We start from the raw sequence: 14,709 nt of genomic DNA on the forward strand, positions 1-14,709 counted from the left end.
GGAAGTAGAAGGTTTTCCTCTTTAGAAAGGAGGACTGGATTTGTAAAGGGTACACTATCCATAAAAGAGCATGACTAACCCTCAACAGATGCCTGCAGGATATTTCTGTTCTTTTTGAGACTGAAAACAAGGTGGAAAAAGCCAGACTCACCTTCACACACTGGCTTCATTATTCACATGTCAGGTTGATTATGTCAAACTGTTTTAGCATGTAGACTTTGCTTTGGCAGATTTTTATTTCACTATATTTTTAAAGAACTGTTGAGAACAGGACGAGTATACACTGAAGTATGTAGGAGTTGATCATATTTTGCATTTATAAAACATACTTCAGTTTTATCTATATCATGAAAACACAGAACAGAATCAAGATTCATTTCATGCCTCCGCACCCAATCAACTCCTAATTACCCAGCAGATACACAGAAGATCACTTTTAAATGGATCATGTTGATGCAGCACATTTACTAAATACTTACAAGAAAAATGCAACCACTCTGGCATAAATATATTGGTATGAAATTAAAAATAGTAGATAATTTTATCTTTAAAATGGTCAGATACATGTCAGAATGTCCCCAGACACAACAGCATGAAAATACACCAAATCATCAAAAGCACGTCCCCCTTTATACCAGGAATAATTCTAACACTAAAGAATGAGTAGACTGAATAAACAGAATTAAACTAGAGTAACTAAGAATTACTAGAAACAAGAAATGAACATAACTAGTAACACTTAGAAGAACTGAACTAAAGGAAGACAGGGACAAGACAGATCTAATCCAAGAAAAGACTAAGGAAGACAGAATAATCAAAGTAGGATAAATGAATCAAACTCCAAAATAACTAAACAACTCGGGATCCTGACACTTTAAAGCTTTCTTCTGTTTTTGTCACTCATGCTTCAGATGATCAAGCAACTTTTGACTTCAAATAAATACAGATTTGTTTATTAAGGGAGAAAAGCTATCCAAACCATAATGACCTTGTGTGAAAAAGTCATACCACATGAAAAACGTAGATTAATTTTGGCCCGGTCTTGTTTGTAGGACTGATTGAATTTAATCACACTGGAGGCATTTTGAGCACACACAAACCTTTAAAGGAAAGGTGATTGCATATATCCAGGACTTAAAAGTGAACTTTAACTAGACCTTCGAAAGTGTTTGGGTTTTTTGGCTGACGCTTTTTTCTTTACACTACAAAAACACAACATTTTACAAAGTATTTTTGGTCTATTTACTCCTGCAAATATCTGAGTACACTTGAAATTAGACAAAACTGACTTAGACGTGGCTTGTCAGCAAGAAATATTTTTACTATGACATAACAGACATACTGAAGTCATTCGAAACGTTTTTGCATAATTTCATTTAGAACAGTTTCTGGTCACAGATTTGTTTGTCTTTATCAACGGTTTTTTACTGACCTCTGCTGGCTAACAGCAGAATTGCAAATATTCAACTGTGCAGAACTGGTCAAAAGCTACTCCTGTCAACGAAGGTGAACAAAGGTTCGGACTTTCTGTTATCCATTAAGTCATTATGAACTTTATTAATACTGCGTAAACCGTTTTTTCCTTTGTAGACCAAACATAGTTAGCAAACTGCTATGTTTTATGTCAGCAAGTATGCTTAGGTAGAAAAGTGTTAGCTAGTTTGTTTGCTAATAATGGTTGCCAATAGCCAGTTATGTTCAAATTGCTAATAACTGTTAAAAACTGACAGGGATTTGAGGCTACAGACTAAATAGCATTAATTAAATAGACTAAAGTTGCTGCAGTAGTTCGATTGACAATAATGAATATCTGTGCTAACCGAAGCTAACTTCCTGTTTTGAAGGTTATGTGTGTTATGATATTGACTGGCTTAGTTTTGAATGTAGTAGTCGTTGGTGACATTTTATTTACACATATTTTTGAAAATTTAAAATACGGAAGTATACATTTCAAATATGTTTCCATTCTTACAATTAATAAAAAGAGCTCTGACATTTGGCTAAACGTTTTCTTCCTGTTTGTTTGTAGTGTTCCTGAATATTCGCTAATGTTTATATTGTCATAGGAAAAATACATGATTTCCATAAAAAAAGCCCATGACTTTTTATCAACTGCATTGTCAAAACAAGACGTAAGTTGTATTTCGACAATGTAAGAGAAAAGTGGTTCTAAATGCCATTAAATCCAATTTTCACAAAGAACATTTTTGTTTAATACGTAATTACAGATTGTTATTTGTTGTTTGTTGCTGTACACTTAGATAATTTTAGGTTAGATTTAAATATATTAAGAACCTTGTTAATACCAAATAAATTAAATTATTTCCTGATGTGTAAACACTGAGTTTGGAAAAGAAAATGCTTTCTTTTTCCAGTGATTATATATGACTGCAAACTAAAAACTCTTGTTTGACTGGTATAGCAAAGGATTGGTAGTTCATTCCCAGTAAACATGGGATTTGCTTAATTATTGAGTGTTTAAATGTTTATCTTTAAGCATATTTTTACATTTCGTCACATTATAAAGACAGGAAGGAGAATTTAGCTACTATATTTTTCTGAAATGTTGGAGAGTTAAACTGCAACATAAAAGTAAAAGGAACTACTTCAAAATAGAAATTAATTGAATAATTTTTGTCCCCATCTTTCTCCCAAAGTGGTCCTAAATGACTCAAATCCCAGGATGGAGTCGAATGGAAAACCTTCAGTGGCGGAGATGGTGGTTTTAGCCACCAGCTCTGCACTGACTGCCGTGTTTTATTCCATTTACAGAAGCAGAGCTAAAACTGCTACCCGTTTAAAGGTCAGACATGTTTTCTAGGCACAAAATGGCAAATATATTAATTTACTGCATGCAAGATTTGATAAATTTTTGTATTGTTTGTTTTTCTTAATGCAGGAAGCTAAAAAAGTCTCCATTGATCAGAATTTAAAAGCCATCCTGTCTGAAACCCCTGGGAGATGCGTCCCTTATGCCGTCATAGAAGGTTTGCAAAGCATTCTTTAAAGCCTGAAAACGATAAATAAGTCTCACCTCCCTGCTTTACTAAGAGTGGTTATGTGCCACAGGTTTGGTGAGATCAGTGAAGGACACTCTGAACAGCCAGTTTGTTGACGACTGCAAAGGAGTCATCGAGAGGCTGACACTGAAAGAGGAGAAGATGGTGTGGAATCGCACCACTCACTTATGGTGAGTCGTTTGAAGATCATATCTACATTTTGCTTGTTTCCTGCTTTTCTGGCTTTTCCAGTCCAAGCACCATCATCAGAATTTGACATGCGAGCAGATGGAGAATGACTTCATACAACTATTCAAATCTTGCATAAGGTGGTAACGTCAGTGTAGTATCGTAATTAGAACAGATGGTGACACTGACGCAGATAGTAGCTTACCCCACAAGATTTACAGAGTCCACATTTTTGTGATGTACCTCATCAGACATCTATTGGGGAGAAGGGAAAAGGCACTCCTGGCATCAGTTTATCACTGGATTGCTTATTAGCTGCAACACATTGAACGGCATGTAAACAAATCTGCAAATGCCGCCATCCAAATGTCACAGATTGCTTCCTGTCTTATTTGTACTGGGGCCAGGGGGAAAAGAAAGTTGTTTTTTTAAATCTTTGATAAATTCCTGTAGAAAAAAACAAAACTGACCCAAAAAAATACAATTGAAAAATCAACTAACAAGAAGCTACTAAGCTACTTTCTTTGTATAAAAATACTTATTCAGATGTGACATCATAATGGTGCTAGCAGCAGTTTTTCACTATTGTCGGCTTAGATTTAGTGTCTAATTAGTCAATGTTCAGCATCAGATATCAATAACAGCTGCTTTACCCGTACTGGTACTATTTATAAGTAAAATAATCTGCCAGTGGAAAGAGACATTTTAACATATAATATGGGACTAATGTCCTGTTCCACTGGCCAATTATTTCACTTGTAACTCGTACTTTTTCCATCAATATTTAGGAATTATTGACTTTAAACAAGCTTTTTTCTTGCTGAAAAAAATTCTTTTTATGTAGTTTTGTCTAATTTCAAGGGTACTAACATATTGCTTATATATACTACTACTATAAAAGTACTTGGGTTTTTTTTGCAGTGTAAACAATTAAGTTGACTTAATTTAAATCAAGTTGCAATGTTTAACTATATTTCCAAACAGGAATAGCACAGAGAAAGTCATCCACCAGCGCACCAACACCGTCCCGTTCGTGCTCGGGTCTTACGACGAAAACATCTCCACCGCTGTGCGGGTCGTGCGCCCCTTAGACGCGGCAGAGCTGGACCTGGAGACCACCTACGAGAACTTTCACCCCACAAGCCAGTCCCTGTTCAACTTCATCAGCCAATTCATCAGCGGAGAGCAGCCCAAAGGTATCCACGAAATGGAAGAAATGCTGCGCGTGGGCGACAGCGTGACGGGCGTGGGCGAGCTGGTCCTGGACAACGACCTGATTAAGCTGCAGCCGCCCAAGCAGGGCTTTTGTTACTTCCTCACCCGGCAGAACTACGAGTTCCTGCTGAGGAAACAGGTGAACGCCGGGAGGGTGTGGAGGATCCTGTCCTTTGTGTTCGGGCTCGCCGCCTGTTCCACGCTCCTCTACATTCTGTGGAAGTGGTACGTTCACTACCGGGGGAGTAGGAAGCGGCGGCGCGACATGGAGGAGTTCAAGGAGCAGCAGAAGAGGCTCATGCGTGAGCTCCAGATACAGGAGAGCAGCGTCCGTGCCACCAGCTGCGTTGTGTGTCTGAGCCGGGAACGCTCTTTCGTGTTTTTGGAGTGCGGTCACGTGTGTGCCTGCGCCCCCTGCTATAAGGCACTGCCAGAGCCAAAGAAATGCCCCATCTGCAGGGTGACTATCGACAGAGTGGTGCCTCTTTACAACAGCTAAATTTGCAGTTAGTCGGAATTTCTCAGGCTTGAAAAGGGCGCTTTACACGAGCAACGATGGTGACAAGTCACCTATGCTGAACTGGAGTCGAATGTTGAAATCAAATTTGTAAGCTAATTCATATTGATTAAAAAATTGTGTCATCTGGAGAGAGAAAATTGAATCACTTTGTGCTCCGGCTTACAAATATTGATCCGATTCTTGGCCCCACTTCCACAACAATCTGTTAAAAGCAGCATAGAGGACTTTACACTGGAGGGACTTCACCCTTGTAGTCATTAAAGCCTTACATTTGGTCAGCACCTCTCACTCTTTTACTCTTGTTAAAATTACTGATACTGACTATTTTGGCTGTCATCTTCATACATACAGGGGATCTAAAATGTGCACTAAACTCCTTTTAAGCTGGGAAAAAGTACTGTTGGTGGGAAATGCAAAATTTGAAGTTGTAGTAACATGGTTCCTTCAACTAGTCCTGGTTGAAGTGCTTTAGTCTGGTAGGAGCCACCTATTATTCTCAAATTTACCTACTCAATTGTGCAAATGTGTAACTATATATAACTAGTTACACGTTCAAACTGTAACTAGTTATGTATTGTTTATTTAAATGTCATTGTGCTTTATTTGTGCACAATGACATTAAAGGAATTCTGATTCTGATAAAGCTTCAGATTTCCTGTCAAGTTCTGGGCTCAGTCTAACGTAATTCCAAAACTTGAATTTTTTTTCCAGTGATTAATTATTTTGATATTTCCTTGAACTCCAATCCTGGAGCTGTTTATAATTCCAACCACTTGGATTTAAAATCTACAGTTTTATCTGAAGAAAAATCACTCCCCAGCGTAAGGCTGCCACCTCCATGTTTTACTGTGGGTATAGTGTAATGGTTAGCTTAATTAGACCGTAGCACATTCAGGGTTCCTACTCCTTTATCATGACAGAGAGAAAACATGGACATTTGATTTGACATGTTGAACAAAACTCTTCTTAACCAGTTTCACTTTTACAATTTTAATAAAAAAATTGTTGCTTGCTTTCAATCGGAACTATTTTAGTCGTCCCTTATGCGAGCTGTGCAATGGAGTATTAGGGTCAGAATACAAGAATCTTTGTTTAATCATGAAAATATAGTCATGTTAGCAGAATATAGACACAAGGATGTTTTAATGAGGAAAAAAAGCTTGGAAAATTAATTTTATGTTATTCTTTGTGTTTGAGGTCTCAAAAATGACTACCTCATTTCCTAATATTCCAAATTTAGTTTGGCAATATTAAGGCATTAAACAACATAAAAATTAGAGTAGAGTAGAGATGACCTGAATTCAAAATCCAAATATATAAAAGCTGTAGATAAAAAAACAAGATGGTGGCCTTGGGCGAGCTGACTTCACTATGAACTATGGAAACCCAAGGAGTTCATTGTTGAAAAGAAAAATCCAGATTTTCCATAAACCAAAAATTTCTTTAATCGATAAGATTGATTTAACATCCAGCTGTCTCATATTTTCTTCAAACACTATACCATACCACCTTTATTTGTAGAGCACTTTAAATGTCCGTAAGACCAAAGTGCTGTACACAATTTGATCTACAATCGCCTCATTGTGCAATGATAAGCAATAAAATCAGAAAACTGTCTTTTTTAAAATAAATACAACAGTTATACTATCAGTCAAGATAAAAACTAAATTAAATAATAAAAAAATAAAAGTAAAAGTCAACATCTCAGATGGTCTCAAAGGCCAGGGAGAAGAGATTGGTTTTAAGGATTTAAAAACAGACGGCCTGTCCAAAAGGTCATTCCTTTATTTAGGAGATGCTGTATCAAAACCACGGCCTTCTCTAAGTTTACACGTCGTCTTGAGCACACTCAGACAGAACAGGAGGGTGTGTATTGATGTAGCAGCTCTGGCAGGTAGATTAGGTCAAGGTCATAGACAGTTTTAAAAGCACAAACATGTTTTAAAATGATATAAAGAGGGTTTTAACAAGGCAGTAGTTGAACAGTTTGCCTTTTTGGGCAACCAGGTTGTTGCAGCTTTTTTATTGCCCCTGCCAATACATTTGTAAGTTGGACTTCTAAGGCTGGAAAGGACCATGTTAAGAAAAAAAATTAATTACAATAAATTCGTAATATTACAAATAACGTCATGATATGAGAATAAAGTTGCAATAATATGAGAATAAAATCATAATGTTGAGGATAAAATCATAGTATTTCAAGTACAAATTCAATATTCTTAATATTATGAGAATAAAGTGAAATTATTACTAAAATGTGATATTATGACTTATGTTATTTGATTTTATTTTCATACAACTTTATTCTTGCAATATTTTGACTTTATTCTTGTAATCTTTTATTTTCTTATCGTGGCCTTAATAACCCATCATGGTAAAGGTTAAAAAGAAATTGTGAAATTATTTATCATAGTGTACGTTTTATATCGTTTTATATCCACTCCATGTCACATCAATGACATCTATAACAAAGAAAATATGCTACATGGTTGGGTTAGTTTTGTCTATGGACAAAACTATGCAAATAAAAACGGCTTTATAACCAATCTTTGATATTCTCCTTTTTTGTTAATCTTTCAACAAGTAAAACACAATGTTTCCCAACTGAAACATCATTCCTGCAGAAGTAGGAAATCTGACAGTTCCTCCTGCAGCATTATTGCTATTTTTCAAGATTCGATTCTAATTTTACTGTTGAATGTTTTTGCTCTTATTTGCTTTTGAGAGAGAAGAGCCTCTTGACATTTGGTTTGGAAGTGCGACGGCTCAGGCCTTTCTGACCGACCAGCATTCACCTAACTTGCGCTCTTCCACTCATACTTGAGGTCGCGTTTTCTCCATTGCAGTGCAGAGGATGAAGAAATGAGATAGCGGTCATACCATGAAGATTTTTTGGAGGGGATAATTGTGAGTTACAATCTACAACTACTACAAAGATCTACAAAATCCACAAATCCTGACTATCATTCATCGACTTCAATTACAGGTTGTAAAAAGAACACATAAAAGCCTGAAATTAAACTGCATTGGCAACTGAAACATCATTAAAAGCAAGTCTGGTTTTTACTAGTGTTTGTCAAATGAGGAGACACTCGATTTTTACCAGGAGAGGGAGATGTTGGGCTTTAGTGAGAATTAATATTGAAGTTTTGGAGCATAAATGAACATAAAAATGCATTATTTAGGCAGCGGTTTCATCCCTAAACCAAAGATTTGTGATTTATCTTCATGTTTTTGTTCTAGTAGATAACTGAATTTTAAAGAGGCAGAAGAAAGATGATTTCAGTACAGAGTCAGACTTAAACCCACAGGGACTGCATTTTCTGCCTCATACTAGAGCATTTTCATTTATCTGACTTAAACAAATCAAGGTTTTCTTTTTGAAATCAGCATATTCACTCAAAAACGTAATTTTTTCAACCCACGTCATGCTCTGAGACCTCCAGTGTATTATTTAAGCATTAAGTCAACCTTGCCATTAACACTTCATTAGTATTCAGCAGCTAGCCCCTCGGATATCTCTTTTACAGGAGCAAGCTGATGCCAGCTGGTCTCTAAAAGAACCTGAGCTAAAGGTCAGACATTTAGTGTAATCGAGCAGGAAGAAAAGGATTAGCTACAAGTTGGGTCCAACAAAAGCCCACTCTGGCTTTTGTTGCCAGTCAACATTAAGCTCACTTGTCTCAGCTTAATGTTTCTTCTTTTTTCCTTCAGTTTTCAATAAAAAAAATCTATTAGCTCAACTAAAATTTGTTCAAAACTTCCACTGAGGAGTCCTATTCAAACTGAAATAGTAAGTTTGTCCTGAAATTTGACTCAAACCTCCTTTAACTATTATCGTAATTCTTGAAAGTTAGTCTGTTGTGTTTGTACTCATGGATTATTTTTCTAATTATGAATTAATGAACTTTAATGTGACACCAGTAAAGTGTGAGATGAGCATCTACTTAGGATGACCACACGACTCGGGGGCCCTCAAGCTACCATGATAAAATATATATTTTAAATAATATATACTAAATGCAATTACACATGAAAAAGCAATTTCTATACTATTTCAGTTGTTACACAAATAATAGATTAAATTAATATCTTCCTGCTGTTAGCTGCTGTCCTGTTGGAGAAATATAACTTATCTTGTTTACCATAAATTTACTGCTGACATTACTTACAAATAGTAAAAACAATATGACACAGTTAAATACCACTCTACTTTTCAAAATCCAATTATTTTTTTATTTGCTACTCCTGCATGGTTAACATCAAGAGCCACAATAACACTAGTTTGATGTGGGCTAATTACAAGTGATGCTAATAATAGTAGATATGTTACATACATAGAGTAGCTTAGGAGTGATAAATCATCTGGTTTTGACATGTTGATATGGGAGGGAGGACCCAAATGAAAATCTACTAGGGCCAGCCCTGCAGCAGAAACATGTATAGTGAGGGTTGATGTTCTGCAACTTTTGGATTAATTTCTGGTGCAACACACCTGAATCAAATGGCCTGTTTACCAGATCCTGAAGAAGCCAGCAAGTTCTCCTGAGTCCTGCTAATTACCTAATTATATGACTCGAGTGTTCCCTGCTGTAGAGACTGGGAAGGAGATCTTGTGTTTTCTGGAATTTCATCGCATTAAGTTTTGCTTGAGGAGAGTCTTCTGGCAGGTCCTCTCCACTCCTATTAAGATTGGCAACTATTTTAGATGTTTCCTGTATGGGAATAATCATTTTTCACATAAATATAAGGACTTCAAATAGTTTAAGAATTGATTTACAACCTCTGATTGATCGATGGACGACGACAATTGACTCTTTAGCATCATTGCCATTGTCTTTTTGCTGTGACTTGTGAGTCTTGCATATTTAGCTAAATTTGATGTCAAATTATGAAATATTAGTCCCTCCCAATTTGAGGATAAAGTACAATGCAAAAGCACAATCTTTCAGAGTATTTTTGGTCTAATTTCCTATGTAAGTATCTCAGTACACTTGAAATAAGACAAAACTAATTTGCAATAACTCTTGTAAGTTAGTTTTTTCTTACTTCACTTGCACTAAGATAAATGTACTAGAAACTGGACAACAAATGCCAGGTAAGATGTTGTGTTTTTCAATGTAGCATAGTGTTATTGAGGAACATATCACAAATTTTGTCAGTAGTGCTACCGGTTGTGTACCAAACATTTGACTCCAACTGTGGCCAGTTGAATCAGGCAATGAAATCCCATGACAGCACTTACTCGGTCAATAGAGGCGTGTTAACGAACCTATTTAGTGTACAGCAAACATGAAAGCAGCGGCGCAGATCCAACACCATGGAAACCCCCGCTGGTTTATTCCTGCAGTGCTTTTAGCAGAAGAAGCTGTCACCATTGTGAATGAGCCATAAAAGACATTCCTCCTTGTGTTCCTCTCTTTAGAGTTTAAAATCTGAATGCAGAGTGAATCTTTGGACAATTATTGTCCAGGAAGACGCACATTTAAAGATTTAGGTGAGATCCATACATGTGTCAGTTTCTCTGTAAATATAACGTTTTATTTCATATGTTGAAATTAATGAACAGTTGTAAATTAAACGTATAGCTACTTTAATGCTTTACTGGAACAGCTTAGTAGTAGCTTCTTATGTTGAGCCAGATTCTCAGTAATTCTCTCCAGTCAGGCACCATTTATTTAGTCTTAGTAGAGATCCATTCTGTTATTCATTTCTTTTATTTGAAAGAGGTACAAGTCAATATAGAGGATAATTTTTCTTTTATGCTGCCTGAAATGATACTACTGGTCCTTTGTAAACCACGTATTCAAGTGCTGCTGTTTTGAAAAAAATTGCTGCTAAAATTTTGAAGATTTTCTAACAGCTAATTACACCTCAACTCAAGTGAGACTTAATGATTATTTCCCACTGGGATGATATTCATTTCAGATCCTGTTTGTTCGGCTGAATTACACTTAACAGGAAACAAGGACTTTCTGTATGTTTGAATTGAATTTAACTAAATATCAAAATATTCCTAAATTAGTCACAATTGTTGATTTCTCAAATAATGCCATTGTTTTGTGATCCTAACATGTTGTTCTAATAATATATTACAATAAAGTAGATTAGACAAAATTTGCATCTCAGTGTTCAACAATACATGTCCAAAGCTTTAAAATATAGCAAATATTTAAATAAAGGTTAAAACTTTTACACAGACCGTTTTGTGAAAAACACAAGAGGTTGTCACAGCAACCAGTAATCATCTTCTTATAACTGTAGTCATTTATTGATGCCCACAACCCACCGCAGGCCTACCTTTCAGCCAGACAGTAAAATTACTCATGTTTTTTTCTTCCTTTTCTCCGTGTGCTATTTATGTGCAAATTTAAACTCCATAATATACTTGCCTTCGATTAAATTAGACATCGGCCTCCATTATGCAGGCAGAGGGCTGAAATGTAAACAGAATAATTGTCGTTGAGGTTTCACCGACCTCTCCAGATCTGGAGCCGTGTGGTAAAGCACATGATGACGGACATTAGTGAGCACAACTGAATTACCTGAATCTAAATGGATGTATTACTGCCCTCAGTGAAAAATCAGCTTTCAGTCAAGTCGATTTCAAATGCGGCTTCTTCTTGCCTCCATGTAATAAAACAATTCTCTATATATGGCATTAAAAAAGAAAAGCTTGCTTTACATTGGTTCACACAACGCAATTTTAAATTTACAGTCAGTAGCTTAGCAACCGTAAAGTTGATGTAAGAAACTTTTTTTTGACCACTGCACGTCCTAATAAGCATCAGGTGGATTTTTCATGTGGGCACTGTTGACAGCAGCGCACTGTCTGGAGGTGTTCGAGCCCTGTTTGGTCTCTGAAGCAGGGGTGAAGATGGTTATTTGCGCCGCAGTAATGAGCTGTCGTTTTTCTTACTGTTCTAACGATTGTGACTCTTCCTGCTCTGCCTTTGTTCACCCAGGTCTCTCTCTTGCCGGACAAGCTGCTTCACCTTTTTAAAAAATGGAAGGAGTACATCCGAGTTAACGCCCCCACTCTGTTTTACTCTGAGGTGCCGTATTTATAGTAGCCTTTGTTGTTTAAGGGGTTCTGGTGTGTCGCTGAGTGAAAAAAAAAAAGGAATTGATGTCAGCAGGGTAGTTTATGAAGCTGAAAAACCTACAGGTCACATAAATATTCACAGGAAGGAGAATGGTGTTTTTCAAAGATGATAATCAAATAGACTTGATTCGATTGGCAACCAAACTTTGCAGCATTTGTTACATTTTCGGCTGATTTGGTTTGCATTCACACTGCACTGTCAAACAAACCATAAACACTTCAAAATCTTGTTCACCCCTTAAGAAGTTTGCCCATTTTCCTTGTGTTTTTATTTCTAACGTATTGCTAGATTAGTTCATACTTTAATTATGTTTAGTTTCTTAGTTTGTTTGGTTCTGTTTCCTGTATGTTTGCAATTATTTCCTTGAGATTATAGTCAGGTTTTGTACTTTTCAGCTTCTTCGTCTTAGTCTCCTCCCTCAGATTTTTCTCCTTGCCTCAGCTGTCACATGTTTCTCCCGATTAGTCCATCTGGTTCTCATGTTACTTTACCACTCTTCCTCAGTATTTAAGTTATATTTGTTCCTCTTTAAGGTAAAGAAGTGGATTCTTCCATTTATTTTCTGTTTCATGCCATTTTGTGTCTTTGTTTATTGTCCTTGTTCTACACCTGGTTCAAAGTTTTATAAGATGTTTGTTAATATCTTCCTATTGTTATTTTGTTTCAAAAATTTGTCAATGCCGTATCTCTAAATTTATATATATATATGAGACATTTAGGCTGTAATCTACAATTAAAATAAAAATCATTTCACCATGAACAAACCATGTCCAGGTGATCCTTGCAAAATTTCTAACAGAGTCAAAAGAGGAATCAGAAGATTTGTCCAAGAGACAAAAAGCAGAAAGTTAAGATTTAGTAGGTTCAGTTTTTCCATGAAAATGATATCGTTTTCATATTACATATGAAACTTTAAGTAATATTGTTTCATAACGATGTGACAGTGGATCTGTAATCCACTGTACAGATTTGGACTGCTTCAGACAAAGGATGTTAAGATTTGTTTCAGAACATCTGGATAAGCCAGTGAAATATCGGGAGAATAATGCAAGATGAGACAAAAGTTTGACTTCAGGTGTCTTTGCAGGTTTTTTTCATGATTTGAGGTGGTGAGAAAACACAGAGGACCCAGGTTATGGTTTAAGAGTGATGGATGATGAATTTAATGATAAACACTACAATCCAGAGTCCAGGCAGCACAGAGAGAGCGGAAGGCTAAGCGCTCATAGCTGGTAGCAACTGGTAGTACAATAGACAGCTGACAACAGGCTGACAGCACCAAGACACAAAAACGAGACGAGGACCCAACAAACAACAAGTAACACAGGTGGGTTTAAATACACAGGGAGACAATCAGGGGAAACAAGAAACAGGTGTAACTAATCAAAGGGTAGATGGGACAAAACAGAGACTCCACAGAACACAGATCTAAATAAACACACAGAAACCCAAATCCCTACAGTTTTCATTCATCATGTTTGGAGGAAAAATGCAATTATATACCATCTCAAAAAAACTTATTAGAGTGATGTTTGTAGGTGGGAAAAATATGGTCTGAATAATATTTTTAGCATGCAGTATTGTCAAATGTCATATTAAGGAATGACAGATAAACTGGGAAAAATGTTTTTTTTTTTAAAGATTGTGCAGATAAAATGAGGATCAGTTTTGTTTTTAAGAAGAAATTACCTCATAATAGACCCATGGAAGGAGATTTGGAAAATGCTAAAACTAAAGTTCCAGACTTTTAAGGTCTGACTACTGCAAGACAAAATCTTTTTACAAAAGCAGTTAGATTTTCACAAAGCAAACCTGCAGTAGGAAACATATTTATTGAACATGTCTGCATTTTACTCTAGTCTAAACCCAACCTGAGTTTACCTTTCCAGTTCAATCCATTCTCTGAGAGTTCTTGCAACTGTGTGACCCAAAACTGTCATATTGCATACATACATGCATACATTTTGTTTGTTTGTAGTAATATTTATTTCATGCACCTGTAGAGTTTAATATAACATCAACAATCTGAAAGACACTACAGAAGCTTTCAATCGCCTCAAATGGTCAACAATCATTTATAAAGGCACAAACAGCAATTTGAAAGATAATACACTATACAATTGACCCAGTACATGAAAAATACAATTTATAACAGTTACAGCTGCACTTACTGTCGCAATTACAGCACAGATATATTACTTTATAATATCAAAATCATATTTTAAATTTCAGAAAGGAAAAATGCCGCACCACTGGCTTCAATATGTAGGAATGATCAAAATTTGTGTTAAATGCTTATGTTCATGAAGGACTCATGCAACTCGGCCTGAGTAGAAATAAACATACCTGAGTAATGAAGTACTATATGAATACCAAAAAAAAAAGTGTAATTATAAAAGAAGAATACTGTTACTGCAGAGACAACTCTTTAAAAAGTTGTCTCGTTTTTTATTTTCTAAGTTCAGGAAAATGATTTGCCTGAAGTAATATTGACGATTCCAACGTAAAAACAGCAAAGATTTGATATGGTAGCTAAAATTAACAAGCTGAGATGCACCAGGTGGGTTCTACTGGTTGCACAGAATCACTCATCTAATTCAGAAATCATTACTACTTCAAGTGATGCAAATTTTATTACCACTGACTAAAACATACTTTGGTCTATTTCACAAACAGAACA

At 36.0% G+C, this 14,709-nt stretch overlaps 1 protein-coding gene across 1 annotated transcript; it reads left to right on the forward strand.

Moving 5' to 3' along the window:
- The first annotated feature begins 1,434 nt into the window (after positions 1 to 1,434).
- On the forward strand, positions 1,435 to 7,469 carry mul1 (mitochondrial E3 ubiquitin protein ligase 1). The gene is made up of 5 exons (XM_005798922.3): positions 1,435 to 1,516; positions 2,658 to 2,803; positions 2,900 to 2,987; positions 3,070 to 3,190; positions 4,173 to 7,469. The coding sequence occupies exons 2-5, from the start codon at positions 2,684 to 2,686 to the stop codon at positions 4,900 to 4,902; spliced, it is 1,059 nt and encodes a 352-aa protein (XP_005798979.1). The 5' UTR covers positions 1,435 to 1,516; positions 2,658 to 2,683; the 3' UTR covers positions 4,903 to 7,469.
- The last annotated feature ends 7,240 nt before the right edge of the window (positions 7,470 to 14,709 follow it).

The sequence above is a fragment of the Xiphophorus maculatus genome, chromosome 1 (genome assembly GCF_002775205.1).
Source record: "Xiphophorus maculatus strain JP 163 A chromosome 1, X_maculatus-5.0-male, whole genome shotgun sequence".
Taxonomy (NCBI): domain Eukaryota; kingdom Metazoa; phylum Chordata; class Actinopteri; order Cyprinodontiformes; family Poeciliidae; genus Xiphophorus; species Xiphophorus maculatus.